This window comes from Phascolarctos cinereus, unplaced genomic scaffold (genome assembly GCF_003287225.1).
Source record: "Phascolarctos cinereus isolate Bilbo 61053 unplaced genomic scaffold, phaCin_HiC Scaffold_5;HRSCAF=322, whole genome shotgun sequence".
Lineage (NCBI taxonomy): Eukaryota > Metazoa > Chordata > Mammalia > Diprotodontia > Phascolarctidae > Phascolarctos > Phascolarctos cinereus.
Genome location: NW_027555958.1, coordinates 292,577,876 through 292,602,943, shown reverse-complemented (window position 1 = coordinate 292,602,943; position 25,068 = coordinate 292,577,876). Strand labels below are relative to the sequence as shown.

The 25,068-nt window shown below is 43.0% G+C and overlaps 1 protein-coding gene across 1 annotated transcript in view; it reads left to right on the top strand.

Moving 5' to 3' along the window:
* The first annotated feature begins 253 nt into the window (after positions 1-253).
* Positions 254-25,068, top strand: part of MAPT (microtubule associated protein tau) — a 162,758-nt gene continuing 137,943 nt past the window's right edge. Inside the window, 3 exon segments of the mRNA XM_020997404.2 lie at positions 254-304; positions 306-362; positions 364-853. Of these exon segments, the coding sequence (XP_020853063.2) occupies positions 254-304; positions 306-362; positions 364-853 (598 nt within the window).

The window sequence follows — 25,068 nt, the reverse complement described above, 5'->3', positions numbered from 1 at the left end:
TTATGACAGTGCTTGGGACCCGGGGGATGCAGAAGGAATGGGGGAGGGATATGGGGGTCCTCTCTGGACTAGGCGACCGCCCCAGCCCGTGCTTCTGTGACTCTGGGGGTGTCAGAGCTAAATCAGAGCTGGCAGCCCGCACTGTGTCCCCCTCCCCCCAGAGGAAAGCCCCCAGGTCTCTCTGACGAGACAAAGGCCCCAGGCTGTCAGGAGAAGGGGGTGTGTGTACGGGGTGGGAGAGAGGCGCGTGCGCATGCGCTGGAGCGCGAGCGCGCGCGCGCCTGTCAGTGTTGGGGAACCCAGGCTCTACGGTGGGTGCGGGAGGGGTTACGGTTGAGATTCACGGGGTGAGGAGGGGAGAAAGAGAGAACCACGGGGGGGAAAGGAAAGAAGACTTGCGGCAGGGGCAACGGAGAGACGGGAGGGCCCGGCTCCCGGTCGCTCGAGGGCTCCCTCTGGCGGCCGGAGGAGAAGACGGCGGCGAGGAAGGGAGGGCCCTTCAGGCGGGGAGTCGCGCTTGCGCTAGCTCTCCGGCTCTGCACTTGCTGCCTGCTCTGGGCCTCCGCCCCCGCACTCCTGCTGCCTCTGCTGCTGCTGGTGCTGCTGGTGCTGCTGCCGCCGCTGCTGGTGCTGCTGCCGCCGCTGCTGGTGCTGCTGCCGCCGCTGCTGCTGCTGAGTTACTTGGTTCGCGGGGAGGCGCCGTGGTCGCGCACTCTGCTCCTCGGCTACGCGCGCCCGTCCTCGCCCACTGCCACCCACCTCCGCCCACCATACACCGCCACCCATCACTACCGCGTCCGCCACCACCGCCACCTTTTTCGCGCTCGGTATTCCCCTCGCACCCGCCAAGCAGGTAAGCGCAGGGGCTTCGGGAAACTGCTTTGCTCCGCTCCCCACCCCCCAGCTCCATCTCTGCGCCAGGCTGCAGCCGACTTTGCCCTCCTCGGGCTGGAGAGCTGAGTGCCCGGTGGGCAGAGAATGATGCCTGTGACCCCCACCCCAGCGACGCAGGCTGCAGAGCTGGGTGGGGGAAGATGGCTGGATTTCACTGGCGACACATAAAGGAAAAGCGTGTGTGGAAGAAGGAAAAACGGGTTAAGGCATAAAAGCTTTTGCATTAACCTGGGGAACGAAGTGTTGAATGCACAGGGTGGGGCGCCAGTTGCAATGACCTCGAAGGAAAAAAAGGAGGGGGGCTTGCTGTCCCCCTCCCCCATACCACTTGCCGCAGTAGGGTGAGGGGCATCTTTTCCAGTGCCAACGACCAAGAGGGGGTGGGGACCGGGGGGGGCAGTTTGGATGAGGATGAGGGAGAAGAAATTTCGAATCTCCCAGAAACCTGCATCCAATTTCTTGTTTTGCGTTTAGCCCTCGGGAGGGCGTGGGGTGGATTTTCAACAAGACGCCTTCCCACTCCGGGTCTCCTTTGGCTGCACAAGTGTGCTTCAGGTGGAGGGTTTGCTAGGGTCCCCACTCCCAGCCCGGCTTTCTTTCCCAGAATTCGGGGGAAATGTTGGCTACAGTGGAGTGGATTCGCCTGATTGGGAGGTGGCTGTGAATGGACGGATGGATGGATGGCAAGTTCGTCCTCAATTTTTATTCTCCCTGTGCCCAAAACTAAAATTCAAAAAGCAGATGAATGTTGAGATTGACGTTTCTTGAGGGGGGAAGGTATTTTTTTTTCTATTTCACTCCCTCCCCCCCGAAATGAGGGTGTGTGTGTGTGTGTGTGTGTGTGTGTTGTGTCCAGCACCGCGGCTGCGTCCCCGCCTTGGTCACTCGGAAAATCGAGGTGCTTTTTTGCAAACGTCAGTTGCCGCACTCAGGGCTGCGGGCTGCAAAGTGCATTCTGAAAGGGTGGATTTCTTTCTCTTCCCTTCGCGGGTTCTTGTTCCTTGCTTACCCGCAGCCGGTAGCGCTGTCCGTTCCGGAGCCGGCCCTTCGCCGTGGCCGTGATGGCGGTAAGGGCTTGTCTCTGGATGCTGCAGTAGGTGTGTATCTGGAGTGAGGGGAGGGGGTGAAGGGAGGGAGAGGATGGGCTTTCTCCCCCTCCTCTCTTTTTAGAATCAGTGTGCCATGTTTTGCAGTCTGACATGTCCTTATGATGCCGTTGTGATCCCGTTGGCATATTCCCTGTAGGGAACAGGACGGCATGTGGTGATATAGTTAAAAGCGAGAAGGGGGGAAATCTACTATGAAATCTTTACATGGGGAAATGGCCTTAGGGAATCGTACGCTGGGGATTGTGCCGCTTTGTGTCTCTCTGTAACAGAGGGTTCACGTTTCCCCGCTATGGTTTTAAAATCTCGTTTGATTGAGAAGGGTGGTGTCTCCCCAGAGCCACGCCACCCCACCCACTCCCAAGACTGTGTCACTCTAGAATCAGCAGGCTTTTGTTGAATTTATTTCCCCCCTTTGAATAACCGAGGAACCAACGTGACAGCACCGATGGCAAGGATACAATAGGCGCTTCTCTTCGCTGTTTCCGGGGTTTTCTGAGAATATGTCCCCAAATTCCCAGGGAGGGTTTTCGTTTCTCACAGTGTATAGGAACTGCGAAGGCTTTCGATCGTTGCAAACCTCTGCTGGCCGCCGCGCGCAGCCGGGACTACGCCCCTTTTAGCACCGGGCACGCGCGGATGCCAAACTGGACCACCCAAGCTGGCTAGGGAAGGATCACAGGTGTTCCCTCGCCTTCTGGGGGGCTGCTTAAGGTTTGAGAAAATGACAAAACAAATAAAAGCCATCCCTCTGTCTTGCGGGAGTTGCCTGTCTGCGTCGTTCCTTCCGTGCCAGGAGCTGCCATACCCGCACGCGCCCTGGCGCACAGTCCCGCTAGTTCATTCCCAGGCCGGGGCACTATCCCGTGGCCACCACCCCTCGCGGCGCGCGCGCACGCACGCGCGTACACCGCCATGCGCGCGCGCATGCACACACCCTCTGCATGTTAATCCACACACAAACCGAAAGGGTCTTGCTCTTCTTATTTGACGGATCCATGCGAGGACTGGCGGATTTGCGCGTGTTGCGCAGAGGAACGCCTGCAGGTGCGAGCGTTGTGTAATATAGAGTGCTCTTCTGGTCCGAGCGGCCAGAGACAACCAGTGCCTGGGGCTGAGCTGGAAAGGCGGCTGTCCTTTTGCTGAAGGAGGATCAGGGCAAGGAGGGGTTGATCGTAATGGGAGAAGATCGAGTAGGAAGGACCCCAGGCTTCTAGGATTTCTTTCTTTAGGGAATGGCCTAGTGCATGAGTGGGGGAGGCATCTCCAGACTTCACTGGAGATGTGGGTCCTACTAACTTTGGAGGCAGCACCCAACAAGGAGCAAGGCTAGTTGGTGTCTTTTGCTCACCACAGTCACAGATTCACTGGAGTCATAGTGGGACAGATTGTAGACAGATCTTTACAGTAAATTAACTGGCGACAATCATTTATTTTTAGAAGTTTCATTCTTTTCCTCCCCCCCACCCCCACCAACCTCCCGGGAGAATTAGTGAGGAGGTCAAGGCCATTTTCAGTCTTGTGATATGGAAGATGGGTGGGGTGATATCAGGGAGACAGCCACCAGGGGGGAGCAGTACAAACGGAGCATCTCCATCAGTAGCTTTTTCTAGATGATTCTTCCCTTCCACATAGGAAATTAACAAAAAATAAACACTACCTTTGTAAGGAAGGGATTTGGTGAGGTGGGGAATAGGAAGGAAGTATGGCCTGAAGTATTATATTATCTGCTTTCTAAGTTGATCTCAACATTCATTCTTGGAATAACTTAGCCTTTCGTCTCCAGTAGAAGCTAAGGACAGAGATGGGAGGGAGGTAAGGGAATGAAAGGGCTCTAAGTGGTTCCCACCTCACCTAACCCCACCCCCAGTCTGTGAATGTGGGGACCTAGTCAAAGTTATTTCCAAAAGCATTTATCTGACAAAGAATGAGGATTATTCTAGTGATACCAGCCAGATGTTATCCCGGTAAAGATGGATTTCTGTAGTTATGACAGGCTATTATTACTGAATAGAAATGTTTTCAGCTTCTGTTGATTTGAAGAATAGAAGGGATGGAAGGGCCTAATGCCTTTAGTTCACCAAACCCTGAATAAAAGCATGGGTTGAACTGCTAAAATGCTACTCTATTTTGAACTACCTCTCCAAGTGTGTGAGTATTGACTGGCAAAGATTAAGACAGCTGTCCATAGAAGAATAATTTGGATGATTTTTTAAAATGTGATTTTTAAAAAATCATTTTATATGACTCTTTAAAACTGAACTTTGGTGGAGCATTTGTAATGGACTAGGTTGCATTTCATTTCCTGTCAGGATGATTGCTATATTAATTTTGAGCTTCAAATGACTGATTTTTTTTTTGCCCTTACCAAATGTAATGGGTAATGGAATAATCAGGGTACTGTTTAGTCTTTAAGACAAACCTGAGATATATTAGGCTGAAACAGTTGTCTTGTGACTGTTTACCAGGGTCGGAGGACCTCTACAGGGCCAAGCAATTAGGCAGAATTTCCAAGAATGTTGGGGTACTTCTTTTCCTCCCAATCCCCTCCAAAAAAATTGAAAAAGAAAAATGCAAATTACCCAGACCATTGCACTAATACCCAGTTGTCCTCCTAGTTTCTTCAACCTTGCACTAACAGATCTCTGCTGTTTTGCAAAAGACCATTATCTTGAGAAGCAGGGGCTGACTTCCCTCCTTGTTTTTCTGCCTTCTAATGTCATGCCCGACTCCCTGGAGAAAACCACTGTACTCCTGTAGTGTTCACGTCTAGAGTTAACTATGAGTGAGTGACTTGCAAATTAGTGAATGTTATATATGTTGCAGCTAAATAACCTTTATGGTAGAAATAACTTTTTAAAAGAATCTTCTGTTTTAAAAGGTGGTTTAAGAAAGGTTTTTGGTGAGGAACAACAATTTTTTTTTAAATAATCCTGGGATTTCATTTCATGTCTTATCTCTTTAAATTTTAAGGCTCCTTATACAGGGTGTCCCAAAAGTCTTGCAGGTTTAAGCTTTCATAGCTGTATTTGCTCTCATCCTTTCTTGTCCAGTCCTCCTGAATTTCTTTCCTACCTTTCCTCACTCCTTTATCACCTACCCTTAATCCAACTCTTCATTTCTGGTAACAGTTCTCATGCAGCTGGCTATTGGTTTTTCCTATCAGGTAAGTTTCATGCGTCCATTAAGCTTATTTTTAATTTACCTTCAGGCCAATCCCATAATAGGAGGCATCAGTTTATATATGTGCTCCTAACCAGGTGACTGACAAAAATTTTGCAATTGTGCGTCTTTCCTAGTTCTGAAAGAGCTGTCAGCACAAATGGAGGCTGAAAGGGTGTGGTTTTTAAACGACTTCTATTAAGCATGCCTCTTCTGACAAGGACAAAAGAAACACATTTCAGACAAATTGCAAGAAGAAAACATATGTTTTGATTTATTAAGATTCAGTTGCTTTGGATCATAAGAAGAGGTATATATTAGCAGTTTTCATTTTCTTTTATTTAAATAAATTGCCATCTTAGCCCCTTTCGTATTAGATTACATCATCCATTAACTGAGAGGGCTTCTCCACGTTCCCTCAGCACAAATGTGCTCTTCCAGTTTACTGTATTATCTAGCTTTTAATTCACAAGTTACCAAAGAGCTTCAGACAAGTGGATGTAATTGCCACCCCCCCCCCCAGATTTTAAGTTCCTCCTCCTCTATGACCAGTACCTGGAGATAGGATAGTCTTTGTTCCTGTTGCCTCCCATAAGGAGAGGTAGAAGTGAGGAAGTCCCTGCTTCTGCTACCAGAGTTGGGGTGGAGAGCAGGGAAAGGGAAAATTAGGGGGTGCTTTTGGCACAAGGATTACTCTTTCCATAGAAACATTGTTATACATTGGGGGGGTAGGGTCTAGTATTATTTTTATTTTGTTCAGTTGTGTCCAACTTTTTGTGGCCACATTTTGGAATTTTCTTGGCAAAGATACTGGAGTGGTTTGCTATGTCCTTCTCCAGCTCATTTTACAGATGTGGAAACTGAGGAAAACAGGGTTAAGTAACTTTCCCAGGGTCACACAGCTGCTAGTGAGTATCTGAGACCAAATTTGAACTCAGGGAAATGAGTTTTCCTGACTCCAGTCCCAGTACTCTATCCATTGCACCACCCACCTACACATGGGTTATTTTGGTTTTCTGTAGCCTGGCCAGAAATCCTTACAGCCATATATAAAATTATTTCCATAAGAAAATGCATTCCAAATTCAAAACAACTGATTTTCAAGTAAAGTTTTGGAACACAATCCACTCCTAAAGCATAAATTTTTGACAGAAGTTTCTAATCCTGAACTTGCAATTGAACAAGATACTTAGAATGCCATTTGGAAGAGACTGCTTGGGTTGTGTAGACCAACCTATAATGTGTTATAGTGCCATGATCTCCAGCGTGAGGGTCAGGGTTCCCTGGGGGGCCATGGCATGACCCCAGGAGGTATGTGATCAACCAGTAGGAGGGTAGGAAGATAGGTTGAATCCCACCTTCCCCACAACGGCCAGGGTTGTTCCAGTCTCTCCCATTCTGAGGCAGATGTCAGCCCCTTGAGGTAGTTATAATCTAACCCCAACCCATAACAGCAGCTACACAGATGTCATTTAGGAAATCCTTCCTCCCCCACAAAATGCCCGCCACTCCTGTAACCCAGATTACTTCATAGCTGCAGAAGCACTTCTAAGTTCTGCACTCCAAGACAGTGACCCATAAGAGTCCTGCCTTTTCATTTTGGGGCAGGATGAGCAGGCATAAAAGGGTTGAGACAGTACAGATCATTACCTGACAGTCCCCCCTCATTACAACTGAAACCACTTTCCAGAGTTAACCAATTGCCATTCTAAAGGTCTTTTCTCAATCCTCCTCCACCTTCTTAACTTCCCTGAAGCGTTTGACAGTTGATTACCTTCACCTCTAGCATACTCCCTCCTCTGGGGTTTTCATGACACTGGTCACATTTGATTCTCCTCTTACCAGTCAGACAACTCCTGAATCTTCTTTGTTGGATAATCATGCCCTACTTCCTCCCTGTGGGTATACCCCAAGGCTCTGTTCTGAGGTTTCTCCTCCTTTCTATCTTTAGTCTCTCATTTGGCAACTTCAGTGGCTCCCGCAGGTCTAATTATGTTATAAATGCAGAATGATAACCAGATCTATCTCTCTCCTGAGCTCCGTTCCTGCATCACCAACTTCCTATTGGACATTTCAAACTGGTTATCCCATAGGCATCTCAAACTCAACTCATCCAAAAAATGAACTCATTTTCTTTTTCTTAAAACCAACGCCCTCTTCCAAACTGCCCTATTTCTGCCAAGTGTACCAGCATCCTCCCCAGGTTCACACACCACGTATCTTGCCAAATCTTGTTATTTCTACTTCTACATTTCTTGAATTAGGGCAGCTAGGTGGTACAGTCAATATAGAGCATTGGGCCTGGAGTCAGGACGACTTATCTTCCTGAGTTCAAATCTGGCCTCAGACACTTACTAGCAGCTGTGTGACCCTGGGCAAGTCACTTCACACTGTTTGCCTCAAGTTCCTCATCTGTAAAATGAACTGGAGAAGGAATTGGCAAACCACTCTAGTAACTTTGCCAAGATAACCCCAAATGGGGTCACAAAGAGTCGGGCATGACTGAAACAACTCAACAACTTCTTGAATCTCTCAAGCACTCATCACCCCTCATCTAGTCTATAGCAGTGAACTCTTCATTGGTCTCCCTACCTCAGGTGTGTCCCTACTCCAGTTCATCCTTCATGTGGCTCTCAAAATGCTTTTTCTAAGATGCAGATGACACATCATGTCACTCCACTACTCAAAAAACTATTTTGGCTCCCTCTTGATTCTGGGATAAAAGATTATTCTCTCTTTACCTCTTCCTTTTAACATTTTTGTTATTTGTATATGTTTTATAATGCCCTTAATTATTAGTATCATTGTATATGCATATAATTTATAAATTAGTAAGTATGCCCATATTGGGAGAGGCACTCAAAGTTTTTATTGCCAGAAATGTACTGGTACAGTGGACAGAGTGCTGGATTTGGAATTGGGAAGACCTTCATTCAAATCCTGTCTGTCTTGCTCACTGTGTGGCCCCAGACAAATCATTTGACTTGTCAGAACCTTAGTTTCCTCTTCTGTGAAATGGGATAATAATCACACCTGAGAGAAAGAGTGGTATAAGAGATAGATGGTAATTGCATATGAGAGGCAGTATGGAGTGGATACATAATCATTGGAGTCAGCATCACCTGACATCATGTCCTGCCTTTGTCAAATATCAGCTATGTGACTTGAGGCAAGTTACTTTCAGCATCCCAGGCACCTTTTGGCCTCCTAAGAAAGACTGAAGTCAGCATTGGACTGCAGACTACAAAGAAAATCAATAGCTGAGAAGGGAAGAGAGAATTCATGTCAGAACATAGCCAATGAGATAGGGGCCTATGAGTTGCTAGGAGCTCTTTGAATCTGGAATGGATGATTTAGGCTTCTTAGTATTTAATCAGTCAATTCTCAATGAGAAAGCCTAGTATAACCGGGGTAGTACTAGATTTGGAGTCAAAGGCCCTGGCTTTACAGCCTGCCTTTTTCACTACTTGGGTGACTTTGAATAAGTCCTCCTTGGCCTCAGTTTCCTCATCTGTAAAATAAGAGGTTTGGACTATGTGAGTTTTTGCAGTCCCTTTCAACTCTAAATCATCTTTAGAATGGGATAATAACTACCCACATAAAACCCACACATCCAAGGTTATTGTGACGATTCAGTGAGATAACATGTAAAGGACTTTGCAAACCTTTAAAGCACCATATAAATGCTAACTAATGAATCTGATCTACAATAAATTTTGTTCTTGGATGATGGAGGAGGCTGTGATATGATTAGAGCCCAACAGTTGAGAGTTGCCAAAACAGACAGAGAACCATTTATTAGAAGCAGTCCAATATCCTCATTTTATGAATTTTATGGGTGAGAAAACTGAGACCCAGGGAGGTGGGTGGTGACTTGTCCATGGTCACTCAAGTTTAATGCCAAAGCTGGTAGTTGAATGCTGGCTTCTTGATTCTGTCATGTGATCTGTTGCCTACTACACTGATTCCATGCCCTGCCTATATCTAAGTAAGACAGAAAACCAGATATGTAATAATAATCATAACTGACATTTCTTTTTTAATATTTTTTTATTTTTCCCCCTGATTACACATAAGAATAATTTTTAACATTTGGGGTTTTGTTAAGTTCTGATTTCTAAATTCTATCCCTTGGACTGGTAAGCAATCATCTGATATAGGTTACACGTGTGCAGTCATGTAAAACATTTCCATAACAGTCATTTTGTGGAAGAAAACTTGAACCAAAAAAAAAAAAAAGGAAAGAAGGAAAGAAAGTGAAAAATAGTATACTTCAGTTTGTATTCAGTAGCCATCAATTCTTTCTCTGGAGGCAGATAGCATTTTTCAGCCTGAGTCCTTTGGGATTGTCTTGGATCATTGTTAATTCTGAGAATAGCTAAGTCATTCACCGTTGTTCATCACCCAGTATTGCTGTTACTGTGTACTTACTGCTTACTTCATTCTAGATCAGTTCATGTAAGTCTTTCCAGGTTTTTCTGAAATCATCCTGCTCGTTATTTCTTATAGCAAAATAATATTCCATTACAATCATATACCATAACTTGGTCAGCCATTCCCCAATTCATGGGCATCCCCTCAATTTCCAATTCTTGGCCACCACAAAAAAAAAGCTGCTATAAATATTTTTGTACAAATAGGTCATTTTCCATAATTCACATTTCTAGAACAACTGAAGGCTTACAAAGTGCTCCCCTTAAAATACCTTTAAGATGGATAATATAAGTGCTCTTATTCCCATTTTCCATGTGAAGTTACTGGAAGATAATGTCTTGCCTTGAAGTCTTGCAATGAATGAATGTCAGAGGTGGGTTCTAGGTCAGTTTTCCTGACTCATTTCACCACACCACACTGTCATGTGACCTACCACACCACCTTCATCTGGGTAAACTTGACGGATACCCAAGGTCAGTTATATGTATATATTCCCGGGCCCTCTCGTGGGGCCTGAATGCCTGCAATAGAGTGGCCAACTTGATATCAGTCCCTTGCCTCCAGGCTGAGTTAGTTAGCTTGGCTCGTGAGCCTTTTTTCCTAAGCACCACCTACTCATGGGTGGAGTGAAATTTGCAGAACATTACCTAGATTTGCTTTTCAAAAAGTTAGGGAATCAGTGTAAAATTGCAGTGGGTGTATCTGTGTCCTGACTTCTAAAGACAGGTTCCTGATGCTGATTCATCACTTCTCTCAGGGAAGAGTGTGATCTGTTTCAGGGCTCAGAATTTGAAACTCAGGTGTAGTTTCCTAAAAGCCTTTTAGCTTTCTACACCATCTCCTATTTCTTGCCACAATTAAGCTGGAGGCTGGTGAAGAATTCAGCATCCTAATTCTTTTCAGAGGCAATCTTTCCTCTCTTGTCCTAGCATTTAGTATGTGACTCAAATTGATTTGCCATGAGTTATTTTACTAAAGCATTGAGTTGATTTCCTGCAATACGATATTCTGATGGCTACTTAATGATTTAATGATGTATTAACTTGTGGCCTTGGACCCCATTGATTTGGGATCTATGACAGTCAACCTCTACTGGGCTAAAATTTACCTTCAGTTGAGTTTTGTTTCATCTTTCTGATGGTTCCTCCTATTGGTTTTAATTTTTACTTACAACTTCACTAATGTGAAAATATGTTTAATGGGTGTGTAAATGTAAAGGCTATGTCAGATTGTGCGCCGTCTTGGGCGGGGGGGAGAAAAAGGGAGAAAAAATTTTCAACTCAAAAGCGTATGGAAAAAAAAAATTTTTTAAATATTATTCTGAGAAGAGGTCTGTGGGCTTCACCAGATTGCCAAGAGGGGTCTACAACACAAAAAAGGTTAAGAACCCCTTGGTGCTCATTACTTGCCTAGGAGTTCCTGTATAGGATAGGAGCAAAGGAAGAGAGTTAACACAAAAGAAATAGAAGCATAGCCCTTGGACCTCAGTTTCTTCATCCATAAAGTTAAGAGATTGGACTGGGTTATCGAAGACCTGTAGGAGTCAAGTAACTGACCCAAGATCAATCGGAATTTGAATTCAGGTCCTCTGACTCTAAATCCAGCCTTCTTTCAATCAGTCAATCATTAAACATGTTTTTAAGTACCAGACGACACAGTAATGCTTCTCCTAGAATTCTACATACTTTTATCATTGCAACATTTTTTTTAAAATAGCCTTCCTAATTTTAATTACTTTCTTTTCAATCTAGTTTGCCCAGTACTGCCAGATTAATCTTTGTAAGACAACTTTAATGAGGTCACTTCCCTATTCAAGAGCCTACAATGTCTCCCTGTTTCCTGTTGAATGAAGTCTAAACTCCTCCACCTGACTTTCAAGGGTCTCTGTAGAGACCTACCTTTATCTCTCCAACCTTCTACCTTTTAGATCTCTTAATAATTCCCCTTTAAAGTGGACTGACCATTTCCTTCTGTTCTCCCAGCCTAGAATAAATCTTCCTTCTCCGCTCTACCTTTATAAATTACCTCAATCCTCCAAAGCCCAGCTCAGGTCTCAGTCCTTCTATGAATATTTCTCTAGTTGCCTCAGCCTGTGATAATTTCTCTCATCCCTACTCCTTTTGCCTTATAGACACCATTACAATATTTAATAATTAAGAAAGGCATAGTGTCTAGAGCAAGGGAAATGTCTTGTATTTTCCCTAGTCAGACCACATCTGGAATATTATGTTCAGTTCTGGGTACTGCATTTTAGGAAGGATATTTATAAGCTGGGCAACATCCAGGATCTGAGAGTGACCAAGATAATAAAGTTTATTCATTTGAATGAATGAATAAACATAAATGGAGATTAGTGGAAAGTGGAAAGGAAGACTTGTGGATGCCATGATAGCTGTCTTCGAGTATATAAAAGACTATTATTTGGAAGAGAGATTGGGCCTTTTCAACTTAGCCATAAAAGAGCAAAACTAGGAGAAATGGATGGAAGCTGCAGAGAGGCATATTTAGGCTTAATATAATAAAAGACTCCCTGATAATTAGAGTTGTCTAAGAGTATAATGAACTGCCTCCAATAGTAATGAGTTTCCTGACACTTGGAGGTCTTTTTCAAGAGGTTTTGGGGGGATATCACAGAAGAGATTTTCTGTTCAGGTTGAAATGGATGACCTGATGGATGTATCCCTTTCAGCCCTGGAATTCTGCATTCTAAGAAAATGCTCCATTGTTCTCATGTGTAATAAGTCTTGTTTCTCCTACTATTATTATAAACTATTTGAAGAAAGGAACCATGTTTCATGATTTTTTCCTTTACCCTCTCTTACAATATTTGCCATGTAATAAACTCTCAATCCATATTTTATATATTTGTGCACTAGTAGATACTTTATTTTTATTTTCTCGTCTAAACTTGTGATTTCATTAGTACAAGGAATTCCTGGTAAAGAAACTCCTTGCTGAGAAAATGGATGCTATTAAGTTTAAAAAAAACAACAACAATGAGATTACGTTAGAGAAATCTTATCGTTAAAGATTTGTTGTGGTTCAGTTGTTTTTCAGTTGTGTCTGACTCTTCATGACCCCATTTGGGGTTTTCTTGGCAAAGATAGTGGAATGGTTTGCCTTTTTCTTCCCCAGCTCATTTTACAGGTAAGGAAACTGAGGCAAACAGGGTTAAGTGAATAGCCCGGGGTCATACAGCTAGTAAGTGTCTGAGGCTAGATTTTAACTGGGGAAGATGAGTCCTCCTGATTCTAGGCCCAGCACTCTATCCACTTCACCACCCGGCTGCCCTCCTTAGAATATCATTCATTAAAGCAAGCATTCTATATTCTTGAAAGCTTTTCAACCATTCAGACTGATCCATATTCCCATCTCCTCAGTTTGTCATATTCTACTGTAAGTCAGAACCAAAAACCATTGTTCTTCTTTTCTCATTATTCTGATTAAAGATGGTCCCTAAAAGAGGCACCTGAGTAGCTGGAAAAGAGCCTTAGATTCTCTGGCTTCCGTGAATGGTCCCCATGTCACATGAGACTTTGGAGAAAGTATTTTAAGATGGAAGTCAGACTCTAAAACAGGCCGACCGTTTCATATGGCATGTGTGACAGCAAAGCCAAATTTAGTCTTTGCGGCAGATCTACATTTGTAAGCTTTAGGAACTCATCTTTCTTTTCATTCCCAAGGACTTTGAAAAATGTTTAAGCCTAATTCATTATGGGAGGTGTTATGAAGTAGGGGTACAGTGTAGCCCTCCCTGCTTTGAAGTCTGCTTGGAGGTGCTTTCAGTTACCTTCTGCTTCGGGGAGACATCTACACAGACAAACTGAAGTGACGACGAGACAGATGCTTTGGGTCCTTTACGTTGTGAATTTTGGTTGCACTCCTTATCAGAATTCCTCTTCATTTTACTCCTGTAGACGAAGCCTTGGCTTTTCCAACGCTATCAGAGTTTCGGGGAAAAGGAAGATGCAAAAGACAGGGAGAGGGGATGGGGAATAATTAAAGGAAGGAACAAAGACACCTCACCCACAGCTTCCCTTTGTCTTCTTATTCAGGGCATAGAGGTCAAAGTGCTAGACACTTTGGACACTCAGCAGGTATCTGAGCTCAACTCCCGCCTATGAAGCTTTCTAGTTGTGTGGCCTCCAGCAAACCATTGAACCTCTCAGCCCTCAGTTTCTCTATCTGTGAAAAGGAGAAAACAGTAGCACCTATCTCCCATGGTTTTGTGGAGAGCACGTGGTATAACATATGTAGAGAAGTTTGCTCATCTTAAAGTCCCATGTAAATATAAGCTATTGTTCAAGTCTGAAAACCCGACGCTAGTACTCAGCACATTTTTATTGTTGTTCAGTTGTGTCTGACTCTTTGTGACCCCATGTGAGGTTTTCTGGCAGAGATACTGGACTGGTTTGCCATTTCCTTCTCCAGCTCATTTTACAGGTGAGGAAATGGAAGCAAACAGGGTGAAGTGACTTGCCCAGGGTCACACAGCTAGTGTCTGAAGCCAGATCTGAACTCAGGAAAATGAGTCTTCCTGACTCAGGCCCGCTGCTCTATCCACTGCCCCTGTACGTAGTAGGTCTTAATACAAGTTTCTTGAATTCAGTCAAGTTTGTTGAAAGTAACAAACAGCCCTCTCATATTAGGCTAATCTTCAGAATTGGCAAAACTGAAAGAGGAAGAAACCATCTTGAATGACCACCTTCAGGCCTGGCAGCAGTCAGCAAGGATGTCTTTTGACCCCATAAACCTTCGTCAGTTTAGGAACCAGGCCTTGTCTTTTCAGAGAGCTCTTACAGAGGGAACATAGGTTTGGAAAATACCGTTTCTCTCTCTCCTCCCCAAAAAGCCATTTAGAAGTCCAGCTTGAGCACCAAATGCTTGCCACGGTAGACTCTGCCTTGGTGGGGCGAAGCATATAACATTAAAATTTGTGGATTGCAATTTGTGCCGCACTTGACACCCCATGTGAATATGTGGGTCCAGGAGATGGTTCCTCTTTACTCTTAAGTCTGTGATCCCATGATCCTGTGATCTTCTGGAATCATGACATGATTGCATTGATCATTATATTGATCAGAATTCTTAAGACTTCAAAGTTCTTTTCCTTCACATTACTATAGTCATTATGTAAATTATTCTTTTGGTTCTACTTGCCTCACTCTATCAATTTAAACAAGACCTCTCAGATTTCCGTGAATGCATCCCTTTCATGATTTCATAAGGCACAACAGTATTCCATCACATTTGTAGCACTCCTTCTGGGCTACAGGTTAACAGGTTGGGTCCCCAAGAGAACAAGTACTTTGAGTTCCTAGTAGTCAGCACTCCTACCACTGTAGCTTAGGAGCCTCTAGCGGCGTTGTTCCTATCACCAATTGACACAATTAGCTCTTAGCATCCTGCTATAAGCACCTATAAAAGCATTTTTTTTTTTTTAGAATAGTGGGAGTCCCTCACTCCCCTCAGGCCCTGCTTGGTGAGTATCTTACGTGTGGCCCTACTATATCAGGCCTGGCTACTCCAACCAAGCTTCATTTTCTTAGTCTCTTGTGATCTTGTCACCACCTCCTTCACCACCACCCCCCCCACCGCCTTCTAACTCTAAAACTGTAATTAAATCCATATTGCTGCCGCTGGAGAAGGAGATCAGTCCATTCCTCTATGGCTGTACTCACTAGCACTGTAGCTTTCAAAACCAAAACACCCTTCCCTGACCACCACTCTCCTATATGTATTGTCTCCCTTATTGGAATATAAGCTCCTTGAAGTCAGGGATTGCTTTTGCTTTATTTATTGTACTGCCAACATTTAGCACAGTATTAGACATATAGCAAATACTTAGCAGCGAATTTTCATTCATTCATCGTTCAAAGACCATTAGCATATGTGCCATTATAGTATAAGAAAGTACCCAGGAGTCAGAGGTGTGCTAGTAAATGTTTAACAACCAGCTTCTGGGGGGTGGGGGGTGGGATATACCCAAGACACACTTTTAAGTTAAGACACATTATTAACATTTTTTCCATCACTTTCTTAAGTCTAGACAAAACAATCAAACCTCGATCTGTAGCATTTGCACTCTCCAAGGTAAATGCTGACACTGAAAATGCAACAATTGGCTCTCCCTGCTTGGAGCTGGTTCCAACACACCGCTGCTAGGAGTCTTTAGCGTATGAGTTCTTCACCGGGGATCCATGATGTGGATGGGTTTTAGAGGGGGAAATGGCATCTGTGTTTCAACATAATTGGTTTCCTTTATAATCCTATCAGTTTTTCTGAGAAGGGGGGCCATAGGCTTCCCTAGATTACCAGAGGGGTCCAGGACACACACACACACAAAAGTTAAGAACTTCTGCTCAGGGGAAAGCCTAACATTTAAGAAGAAGTAGATTTCACCTTTCCTTGGTAGCCTCGGAAATACAGGAGCAGAAATTGGAATTAGGAAGCAATACCAATGAGGCTGTTTTAGTTCTTTGCCTTAGAGAGGTAGGAGTGGACAAGTCATCTTATCACTCTGGATTTCAGTCTTCTCATCTGCAACATAGGGATGGTAATATTAGTTGTGCTTGATAAATCACAGCCTGGTTCAGAGGATAAAGGAACTTGCCTTAGAATCAGTAAGACCCAGGTTCAAAGCCTGCCTATGATGAGAACTAGGTAGTTGTGTGACTATAGTCAATTGATAATACTCTTAGTTCCTCCAGACAATTCTCTAAACCTGTAAGTTGCAAGTGACTAAATCGCCTGCTGGAGAGGGAGTTTGCACAGATGAAGTCACTGGTCAGGACTGTCCCCCAAGACAATTTACAGGGTTCTTTTTGAGACTCAATTAAGGAAATAGATACAAAATATAAACTATAAAGACCTGTACAAATAGAAGCTGTTTACCGTTACTGTAAAGGATGTTGGCACAGAACTGGAGACTTGCAAACTCATTTGATTGGCCATGTGTTTAGAATATCTGAGATCCTCTCACAGTGGTTTGGACTCTTTTCTCTTTTTTTTGTCCCTGTAGCTAATGTATTAGATATCCTGTTAATCTTACTTCTGCAATAACTACTGGTCCCACCACTTCCTTTCTTTTTAAAAAATGTTTATTTAATTTTTAATTTATGGAATAAAACAAACATTTCCTTAATATAGCATAATAAATAAAAAGTTGGTCACATATGAAACTGCAAATCCATTACGTACATATTTTAAATATATAATAAAGTTATTATGTACATTTATTTTTATCTTTTTCTCCTTTTTTTCTTCCCTTCCCCATCCCTCCCACCTTAGAGATGGCTACCACTAGACACAAATATGTGTGTGTGTGTGTGTGTGTGTGTGTGTGTGTATATATATATATATGTATATATGTATATATATATATATATATATATATTTATACACACACATATATATATAAATTCATCCCATATACACTTCTATTTATCAGCTCTCCCTCTCGATGCAGATAGCGTCCTCTGTCATACTATCATACATCCCCTGTCATACATCCCCCATAGTTAAATTGGGCATTCATAATTCCTTCCTTTTTTCCATGGTAACTGTTCTGGCCCAGGACCTAGTTTCTTCACACCTCTATTACCCATCACAAAGGCCTCTCAGAAGCCTCTTAACTCCCTTTGGTCTAATGCCCACTCATTGCCACGACAGTTAATTTCCTCCATGTTTTTATCATGTTTCTTCCTTGCCTAAGAACTCCTAATAGCTCCAACCTACCTTTCTGTTCCTTGAGCCCAAACATGCTACTGTCAAGGAACCGATTGCTGCTGGAATCTGTCTCTCTCCCTCCACCCACACTAGATACCTCACCATCCTAATATCAGACTCTTCCCAAGATAGTGAAGTAGGAGCTGTCCAGCTATCATAACCTTTGCTCAGATTCTCACTTTTTTCCCTTCCTGCTGTGCTCAGGCTTTGTGGGAAGTTCAGAAAAACTCCATATTCAGTGGTTCAAGATAATCCCCATACAATGAAGTAAAAATAATAACTAGCAATTATTTTAGCATTTGAGGTTTGCTTTACATAGGTTAGTTCATTCAGTCCTCCCGAGGACTCTGTGAGATAGGTGTTCTTATTATCTCTGTGTTACAGATGAAGAAACAGAAGCAGCAGGTTAAGTGATTTACCTAGGGTCACACAACTACTAAGTGTCTGAGGTCAAATTTGAACTCACATCTTCCTGACTCCAGGCCCAATGTTCTATCCGCTGAGCCACCTAGCTGCCTCAGTGTGTAACTGAGAGTTTCTGTGAGGGCAGAGGGATTCAAAGGAGAGATCCCCGTGCAAAATTTTGGTGGGGAGCCAGGAAATGCTAACTTAGATAGTGTAAGCCCCTTGAGGGCAGGGCCTGTTTTTCATTGAGTTGTGGTTTAGCTCCTGTCTTGGCAGTTTGCCAGTAGGAAGCAGTAAGTGCTTATTGAATCTCATGGAAGAAGACATGAATGTTTTTATTCCCGATAGGTAGAAATAAGCAGACTTGACATTCCTCATCCTCTTTAGAACACTATGGATCCTTCATAATGATCATTAAGTTGCTAATGAATAATAAGGAGAGCTACATGTGGAAAATTTGTCGATCTAAGACACATTCATGATCACGCGTCATGATGTACAAGGCATAGAGAATAAATGGGAACCCAAAGAAAAGCTGATAGTAAGGAATTTGGTTATTTTGTTTTATCCATTGGAAATCATTTAACATCCCAGGACCTCAGTTTCCTCATTGTGAAATGAAAAGATTGGCAAGGGTCCTTTCCAGGCCTACATCTTACATGGAAGTTGTAAGAGGGACTTTTCCTCCAACTGTCCCTGCATTTGTTGGGATATAGACATGTGAGTGGAAGATGAAGAAGCCCAAAGGAGTTGTCAAAGGCATTTATAGAAAGAGAATTAGGGGGGCAGCTAGGTGGCGCAGTGGATAGAGTGCTGGCCCTGAAGTCAGGAAGACCTGAGTTCAAATCCGGCCTCAGACCAAACATTTGACACTTACTAGCTATGTGACCCTGGGCAAGGCACTTAACCCCAATTGCCTAAAAAAAAAAAAAAAGAAAGAAAGAAAGAGAATTAGCTCAGTTGGTGAGATCATGGGGTAAATGAGGCCGGGGTAAAGTTGCAAGCACAGGAGGTGGCCGGTTTGCCACTGGGTTGCTCTCTCTCTTCTCCCAAGACAGACATTTTGCTCGTCATGTGCCATCAGAGCACAGATGAGTGAGTGGCTTTCGTGCACTCCACATGCGCTTGGCCCATTGTTGGCTTTGCTGGGGGAAAAAGAGAGTTCCCTCTGTCATGGCCACAATGTTGTGTGAAGTATAGTAGGCCGTGCTCTCTCTTTAGTGGACACCTTTCACTACCAGTTGGCTTGGAAAGCTCCCTGCATTTCAAGTGAAAAGTCCTGGGTTTGAGTTCTGACACAGCCATATCTGCTTCACCTTGGTTTTCTCATCTGTAAAGTAAAGGGAATAGACTAGAATCTAAGTCACTTAGATGATCTCTGAATTTACTTTACTGTCTCTGATACTCTCTTCCAAACCCCTTCGCTTCTTTGAAAAGGGTCTCCCCTTTTATAAAATGAGGGTTATAATACATGCATTCCTCACCTCATGGGTATGTTGTATTTGATAATCGGTATAAAAATTGATAAAAAATATAATTGATAGAAATTATATCAATGCATAATTGGTATCAGACGTTGTCCACTGTAAATCATAATATCAATGATAAGAAGTTTTTATTATTGTTATTTATCCTAGAGAGGAAGAAAGGGGTCTAATTATAGTTTTCAGGTATATAACTGACAACAAAAGTATTCCCTACTTTGTTCAGAGAACAAGAAGGCTTCAAAGGCTTATTCTTATTTTGTGAGGGTTTTCTGGGGGAGGCAGTTGGGGTCAAGTGACTTACCCAGGGTCACATAGCTAGTAAGTCTCTGAGGTTGTATTTGAACTCAGGTCCTCTTGACTTCAGGACTGGTGCTCTATCCACTGTGCCACCTAGCTGCCCCTTGCTTGGTCTTCATATGGAGGAATTCAGGTTAGGCTTGAGAAAGAACATTTGTAATAACTTGTAGGACTTATATGTTCTTGGGCAGCTCAGTGGCTCAGTGGATAGAGCGCTGACCCTGGAGTCAGGAGGACCTGGGTTCAAATCTGGCCTCAGACACGTAACACTCACTAGCTGTGTGACTCTGGGCAATTGTCTCACCCCCCCCCCCAAAGAAAAAGATATATGTCCTCAAAGGAGGTTGTTAGGAAAGTAGTTAGCTGCCTCCCTGGCATGATTTTTTGTGAAAAACAAAAACGAGGTTAGAGTGTGTGTGTTGGGGGGGGGGGGGTTGGGTGCTGGTATGGTGTTCCAGTGACTCACAGTTTCTAAGTATAGAGTGTTTTACAAATAATAAACGTTTAATAAATGTTTGAATTGCTAAATGACATCTTGAAGTTGATACTAGATCTGTATTAGTCTAATTCAGTGTGGATATTTGTAAATACATAGTATATATATATATATATATATATATATATATATATATATATATATATATATATATATATATATATATATATATATGTATGAAAATACTCAAACTACAAAATGGTTTGAGAGTACCTTTTGAAGGAATTAAGGATTAACATGGAGTCATCAAGAACAGGTCTTGGTAGATTGGCCTGATTTCCTTTTTTCATATGGTTCCTAGATTGGGGAGTTAGGAAAATGCTATACATAGTGTGTGTCTATATAAAAATATATTATATATGTGCATATATAATAGGTATTGCATGCATATTGATATGCATTTCTGAAATCCATGTTATATACTTGGATTTCAAAAATGAAATTTATATTCAATATATTATTAAATTAACATATGAGAAGTCTCCAAGTAGAGGCTAGATAACCATTTGTCAGCAATCTTAGATGTGGGCTGAACTAGATGAGTGCAGAGATCCTGTGATTATGTGATCTTAGAAATCATTGAGTCAGATGTTTTTCTTTCACCACCACCACACCACCACCACTACGACTACTACGACTACTACTACTACTACTGCTGCTGCTGCTGCTACTGCCTAATATTTATATAGTGCAAAGCACTTTTACATATGTTATCTCATGTGATATTCTGTTTGCCAGTGAGATGGATTCTATTATTATCCCATTTTACAGATAAGGAAAATGAGATTGAGAGGTTGTGACTTTCCTAGGGTCACCCAGCTAGTAAGTGTCTGAGGCAGGATTTGAACTTGACTCTTCCCAACTCACATCCAACACTGTCTACTGCGCTACCAAGTTTATCTTTTACAAAACCTGCCTTTTCCTCGTTCAGATGGATCAGCTGGTCAGTCTGTCTTTGTTAATTGCTTTCCTCATTGTTCTGATGTGTTGCTGAAAAGCCAGCAAAGGAATGGCATTGAGAAACTAATAGCCTTGTAATGACAATATTACCTCATAATCTACAGTGTTTTGTGGTTTATTATTATTAATGATGGGCCAGCTAAGTGATGTAGTCGATAGAGTGCCAGGCCTGGAGTCAGGAAGTTCTTAAGTTCAAATCTGGCCTCAAATACTTACTAGTTATGTGACCTTGGATAAGTCACTTTACCCAGTTTGTCTCTGTTTTCTCATCTATAAAATGAGCTGGAAAAGGCAATGTTAAACCACTCCAGTATCTTTGCCAAGAGAACCCCTAATGGGGTCACGAAGAGTCAAACACGATTGAAGACGACTGAACAGCAAAATTATTAATGGTAATAGGCTGACTTTCACACAGTGCTTTAAAGTTTACAAAACACTCTACATACATTGTCTTATTTGATCCTCACAGCAACGCCGAAGTATATTTTACCTGAGGTATTATTATCCCCATTTTATAAATGAGAAAACTGAGGCTCAAAGAGTGAATTGGCCAGGATCCTACAGAGCTAGTTAAGTATCGCCCGTGGTATTTGAAGCCAGACTTCTGCCAACTCGAAGTCCAGGACTCTTTCTACTGTACAAAACACTTTCATTACCCTCTAACCCTGTTTGCAGAGAGTGTTTATTATTAATTATCATCTCATCTTATGGATGGGGATACATTGAGGCTCATAATCACATAGCTAATAGTTTAACAGAGGCAAGCTTCAACCCCAGGTCTTGTGTCTCCAAGTGCAGGGTTCCTTCTGTTACACCATGTTGCACCTTGTGGTTTTTTTGAAAGCCCAGGATGTCTGACAGTCTGTAGAATGCCCGTGCAGATTTCTCCGCCTGGTGTTACAGCATATGATGTTTTTTTCTAGAACCACTTACGGAGCACATTTAGTAAATGAGCACTTGTAGTTAGGACAGTTTCAGATCCCTTCAGGTCCTAACTCAAGGTTGTTTAACCAGAAAAAAACAAAGGATAGAAATTGGACAGAGCCCAGAAAAAGACTGAAATTGAGAGTCAGAGTCCAAGATAAGGGAAGTCAAGGGTAGAAAACCTAACTGGGAAGGCCAAACAGAATCGAGACAAGTCACCAACTTAGGGTCAGAACCAAAAGACAAAGAGTTACCGACATCCAAGCTAACCCCCTGGGGTCAAACAGAGCAAGGCAAAGCGAGCAGTGTCCAGGGAGAACAGACAGTCTCTTGTTGTACCAATAGTTTCCTGGCTTTCTGCCTCTGTTCAGGGAGTCATTAACTATTGACCCTGGACTGGCTCAGCCTGGAGGGGCAAGGGAGTGGATACCTGGTTTAGAAGCCAGGACCGGAAACAAGTGAAAAAATGAAGTAAATCCTGGCGGCCTGGATCCCAGTGCTATCTTGGCTGTTCCCTTAGTCCAGACTGCCAAGCTAAATTTAGCTGCCTGGATGCCAGGCCCCTCCAATCACAATTGCAGTTTCTGTGGGAGGAGTCAGGTAGTGACCAGGATGGAGAATATTCCTCTGTGGACTTTTTACCAGTACTGTCACCTGTGTCTCTCTTTGCTGCATTCCCTCTCCCCAACCCCCTACCTCCCCCTTTTTTTAAAGAAACATTATCAAGGTGCCTTAAATTAGTCAATCATTGAACAGATCAAAATCCTCTCCTCCTTCTCTTCTTCTTCCACTTAAACTGATGTGACTATAACTGCCAGCCACAGACATTGCTTCAGTTGGGGTGACTGAACACAACTTATCCATTTTAGTCCCGATCTTTGGAAGTTAACTTTACATAGTATAAGCCAGTAGGAAAATAGGTTTCACTTGACAGATTTCACTTGATGGAAGGTCAGTAACCATAACCTGGCATTTGAGAATGCCAGGACCCCAGTGGAAGTCGTCTCCCATCCTCAGAGCATCATGTTATAGTGCATAGAGTGCTAGACTTGGAGTCAGGAAGATCTGGGTTCTAGCCCTTAGTTTCTGCTGTATAACCATGGACAAGTCACTGGATGACCTCTCTGAGCCTCAGTTTCCTCATCTGTAAAAAGGGGAAGTTGGATCTAAATGGCCTCTAAGGTCTCTTTCATCTCTATACCTATGATCCTATATTCCCCTTTACCAGTTAGTTGCTTCCATTTGTGTGTGTACCCCATAATTATTGATGGAGCCCCGTTAGTGTAAAATTACAGTCTTTCACTGTTTCAAGACCCCATCAGCTGCCAACTCCTAAGTTACAGATTATTCTCGAGTGATTTATGAAGTAAATTTCGCTTTTCTATGTCATTGCCCTCCATTTCTTCAGTACTTAAATAGACTTAAATATCACTCATAGAACAGTCCCTTTGCCAGTTCAGGTCACAACACAGCTTCCTCTGCTCATCTGCATGGTTTTTGTCTTTGTCTCTATAACTCCCCCGTGGAAGATCGATCTGACAATACTGGAGGCCTTTGTCTTATTCTTTCGGTGTTTCGTGTCTGGTACCAATGCGTCTTCTCTCTGTTATCCCTCGCTCCTGTTTCTTGGCCAGCCTACTTTCTTTTTCAGCCATGCCTATCTTAGATGTTGTTTATATTGTCTCCATGATGTCAAGAGCTGGCCTTGAGATCGGGAGGACTTGAGTTTAACTTCTGCTTGTGGCACACATATTTAGGCTCCAGGACTCTTTGCCAAACTGCTTAACCTCTTGGTACTTTAGACAACTCTAAGATCATAAGCTGCAGAGAAAGGGGCCAACCTGCATTGGGAAGGGAGAGTTTATGCCATTGAGATCACAGGTCCAATCCCCATCCCTGTGCTTCTTCTGTCATGCAGATCCTTGTCAGTAATATACTTTGGCCTACTTCGGTCCATGGTGCATCTTTCTACTGCCTTTTTTGATTCTTTGGAGATTGTGGTATGCCGTGATTTGCAACCACCTGGAAGAAAACTGGTGTCTAAAAGATGAGTTTTTGCAACAGCAAGCAGTTTGGGGGTGATTGCAAATACTGCCAAGTTTCCCAAACAGAATCTAGCTCGGTCCCCTTTTCATTTTGTTCTGGATCGTTATCCATTTGCAGTGTCTATCCAATGTATATGTACTGATAGACCAACTTAATAGAATTGGTCAGCATCCAACTCTATGTCAAAATCTTGGCAGCGTAAACACTATTTAAATATTGTGTTGATATCTCCATCGCCTCCTTTTATTTTATATATGTATGTAGAGAGCCTCTGTAATTCAGCAATTCAATCAAATCTTTCTTAAGCATCCATCACATGAAAGGCCTTCTGCTAAGTCCTAGAAGAACAAAGACAAAAGGAAAAACAATGCTCGCTGTCCTCAAGAGGGCTTACCTTCTATCTGCGTTAGAGAAGGTTTGAGTTGAGGCCAGAGTGAACCCACAAAGTAAAGCAATCTGACTCTAGATGGATAACATGGGGCCCTTTCCCAGCATGGCCTCATGGCAGGCCTTCACGACATAATTTCCTTTTTTGTCACAGGCTGATAGATTTAGAGCAGGTAGGATCTATAAAGATCATTTCACAGGTAAGAAAACAGAGAGATTGAGTGACTTCCAAGATTACGCAGCTTGTAAATTTGAAAGGATTGGGGGCAGCTAGGTGATGTAGTGGATAGAGCTCCAGGCCTTGAGTCAGGAAGACCTGAGTTCAAATCCAGCCTCAGACACTTACTAGCTGTATGGCCCTGGGCAAGTTATTTAGTGACATAGTGGATAGAGTGACAGGCCTGAAGTCAGGAAGACTCGTCTTCCTGAGTTCAAATCTAGCCTTAGACCATAGTAGTTGTGTGACCCTGGGCAAGTCACTTAACCCTGTTTGCCTCAATTTCCTTATCCATGAAATGAGCTGAAGAAGGAAATAGCAAACCACTCTGGTATTTTTGACAAGAAAACCCCAAATGGGGTCACAAAGAGTTGGTCATGATGAAGCAACTGAACAATAACAACGAAAATTTGAAAGGTTGCTTCAGAAGACCAAACTCCATTCCTGTATCAGCACAGAAACATACTCAGAAGGCAAATATAGGTGAGTTTTGTATCATCTTCCTTTCTGTATCCATATCTATCT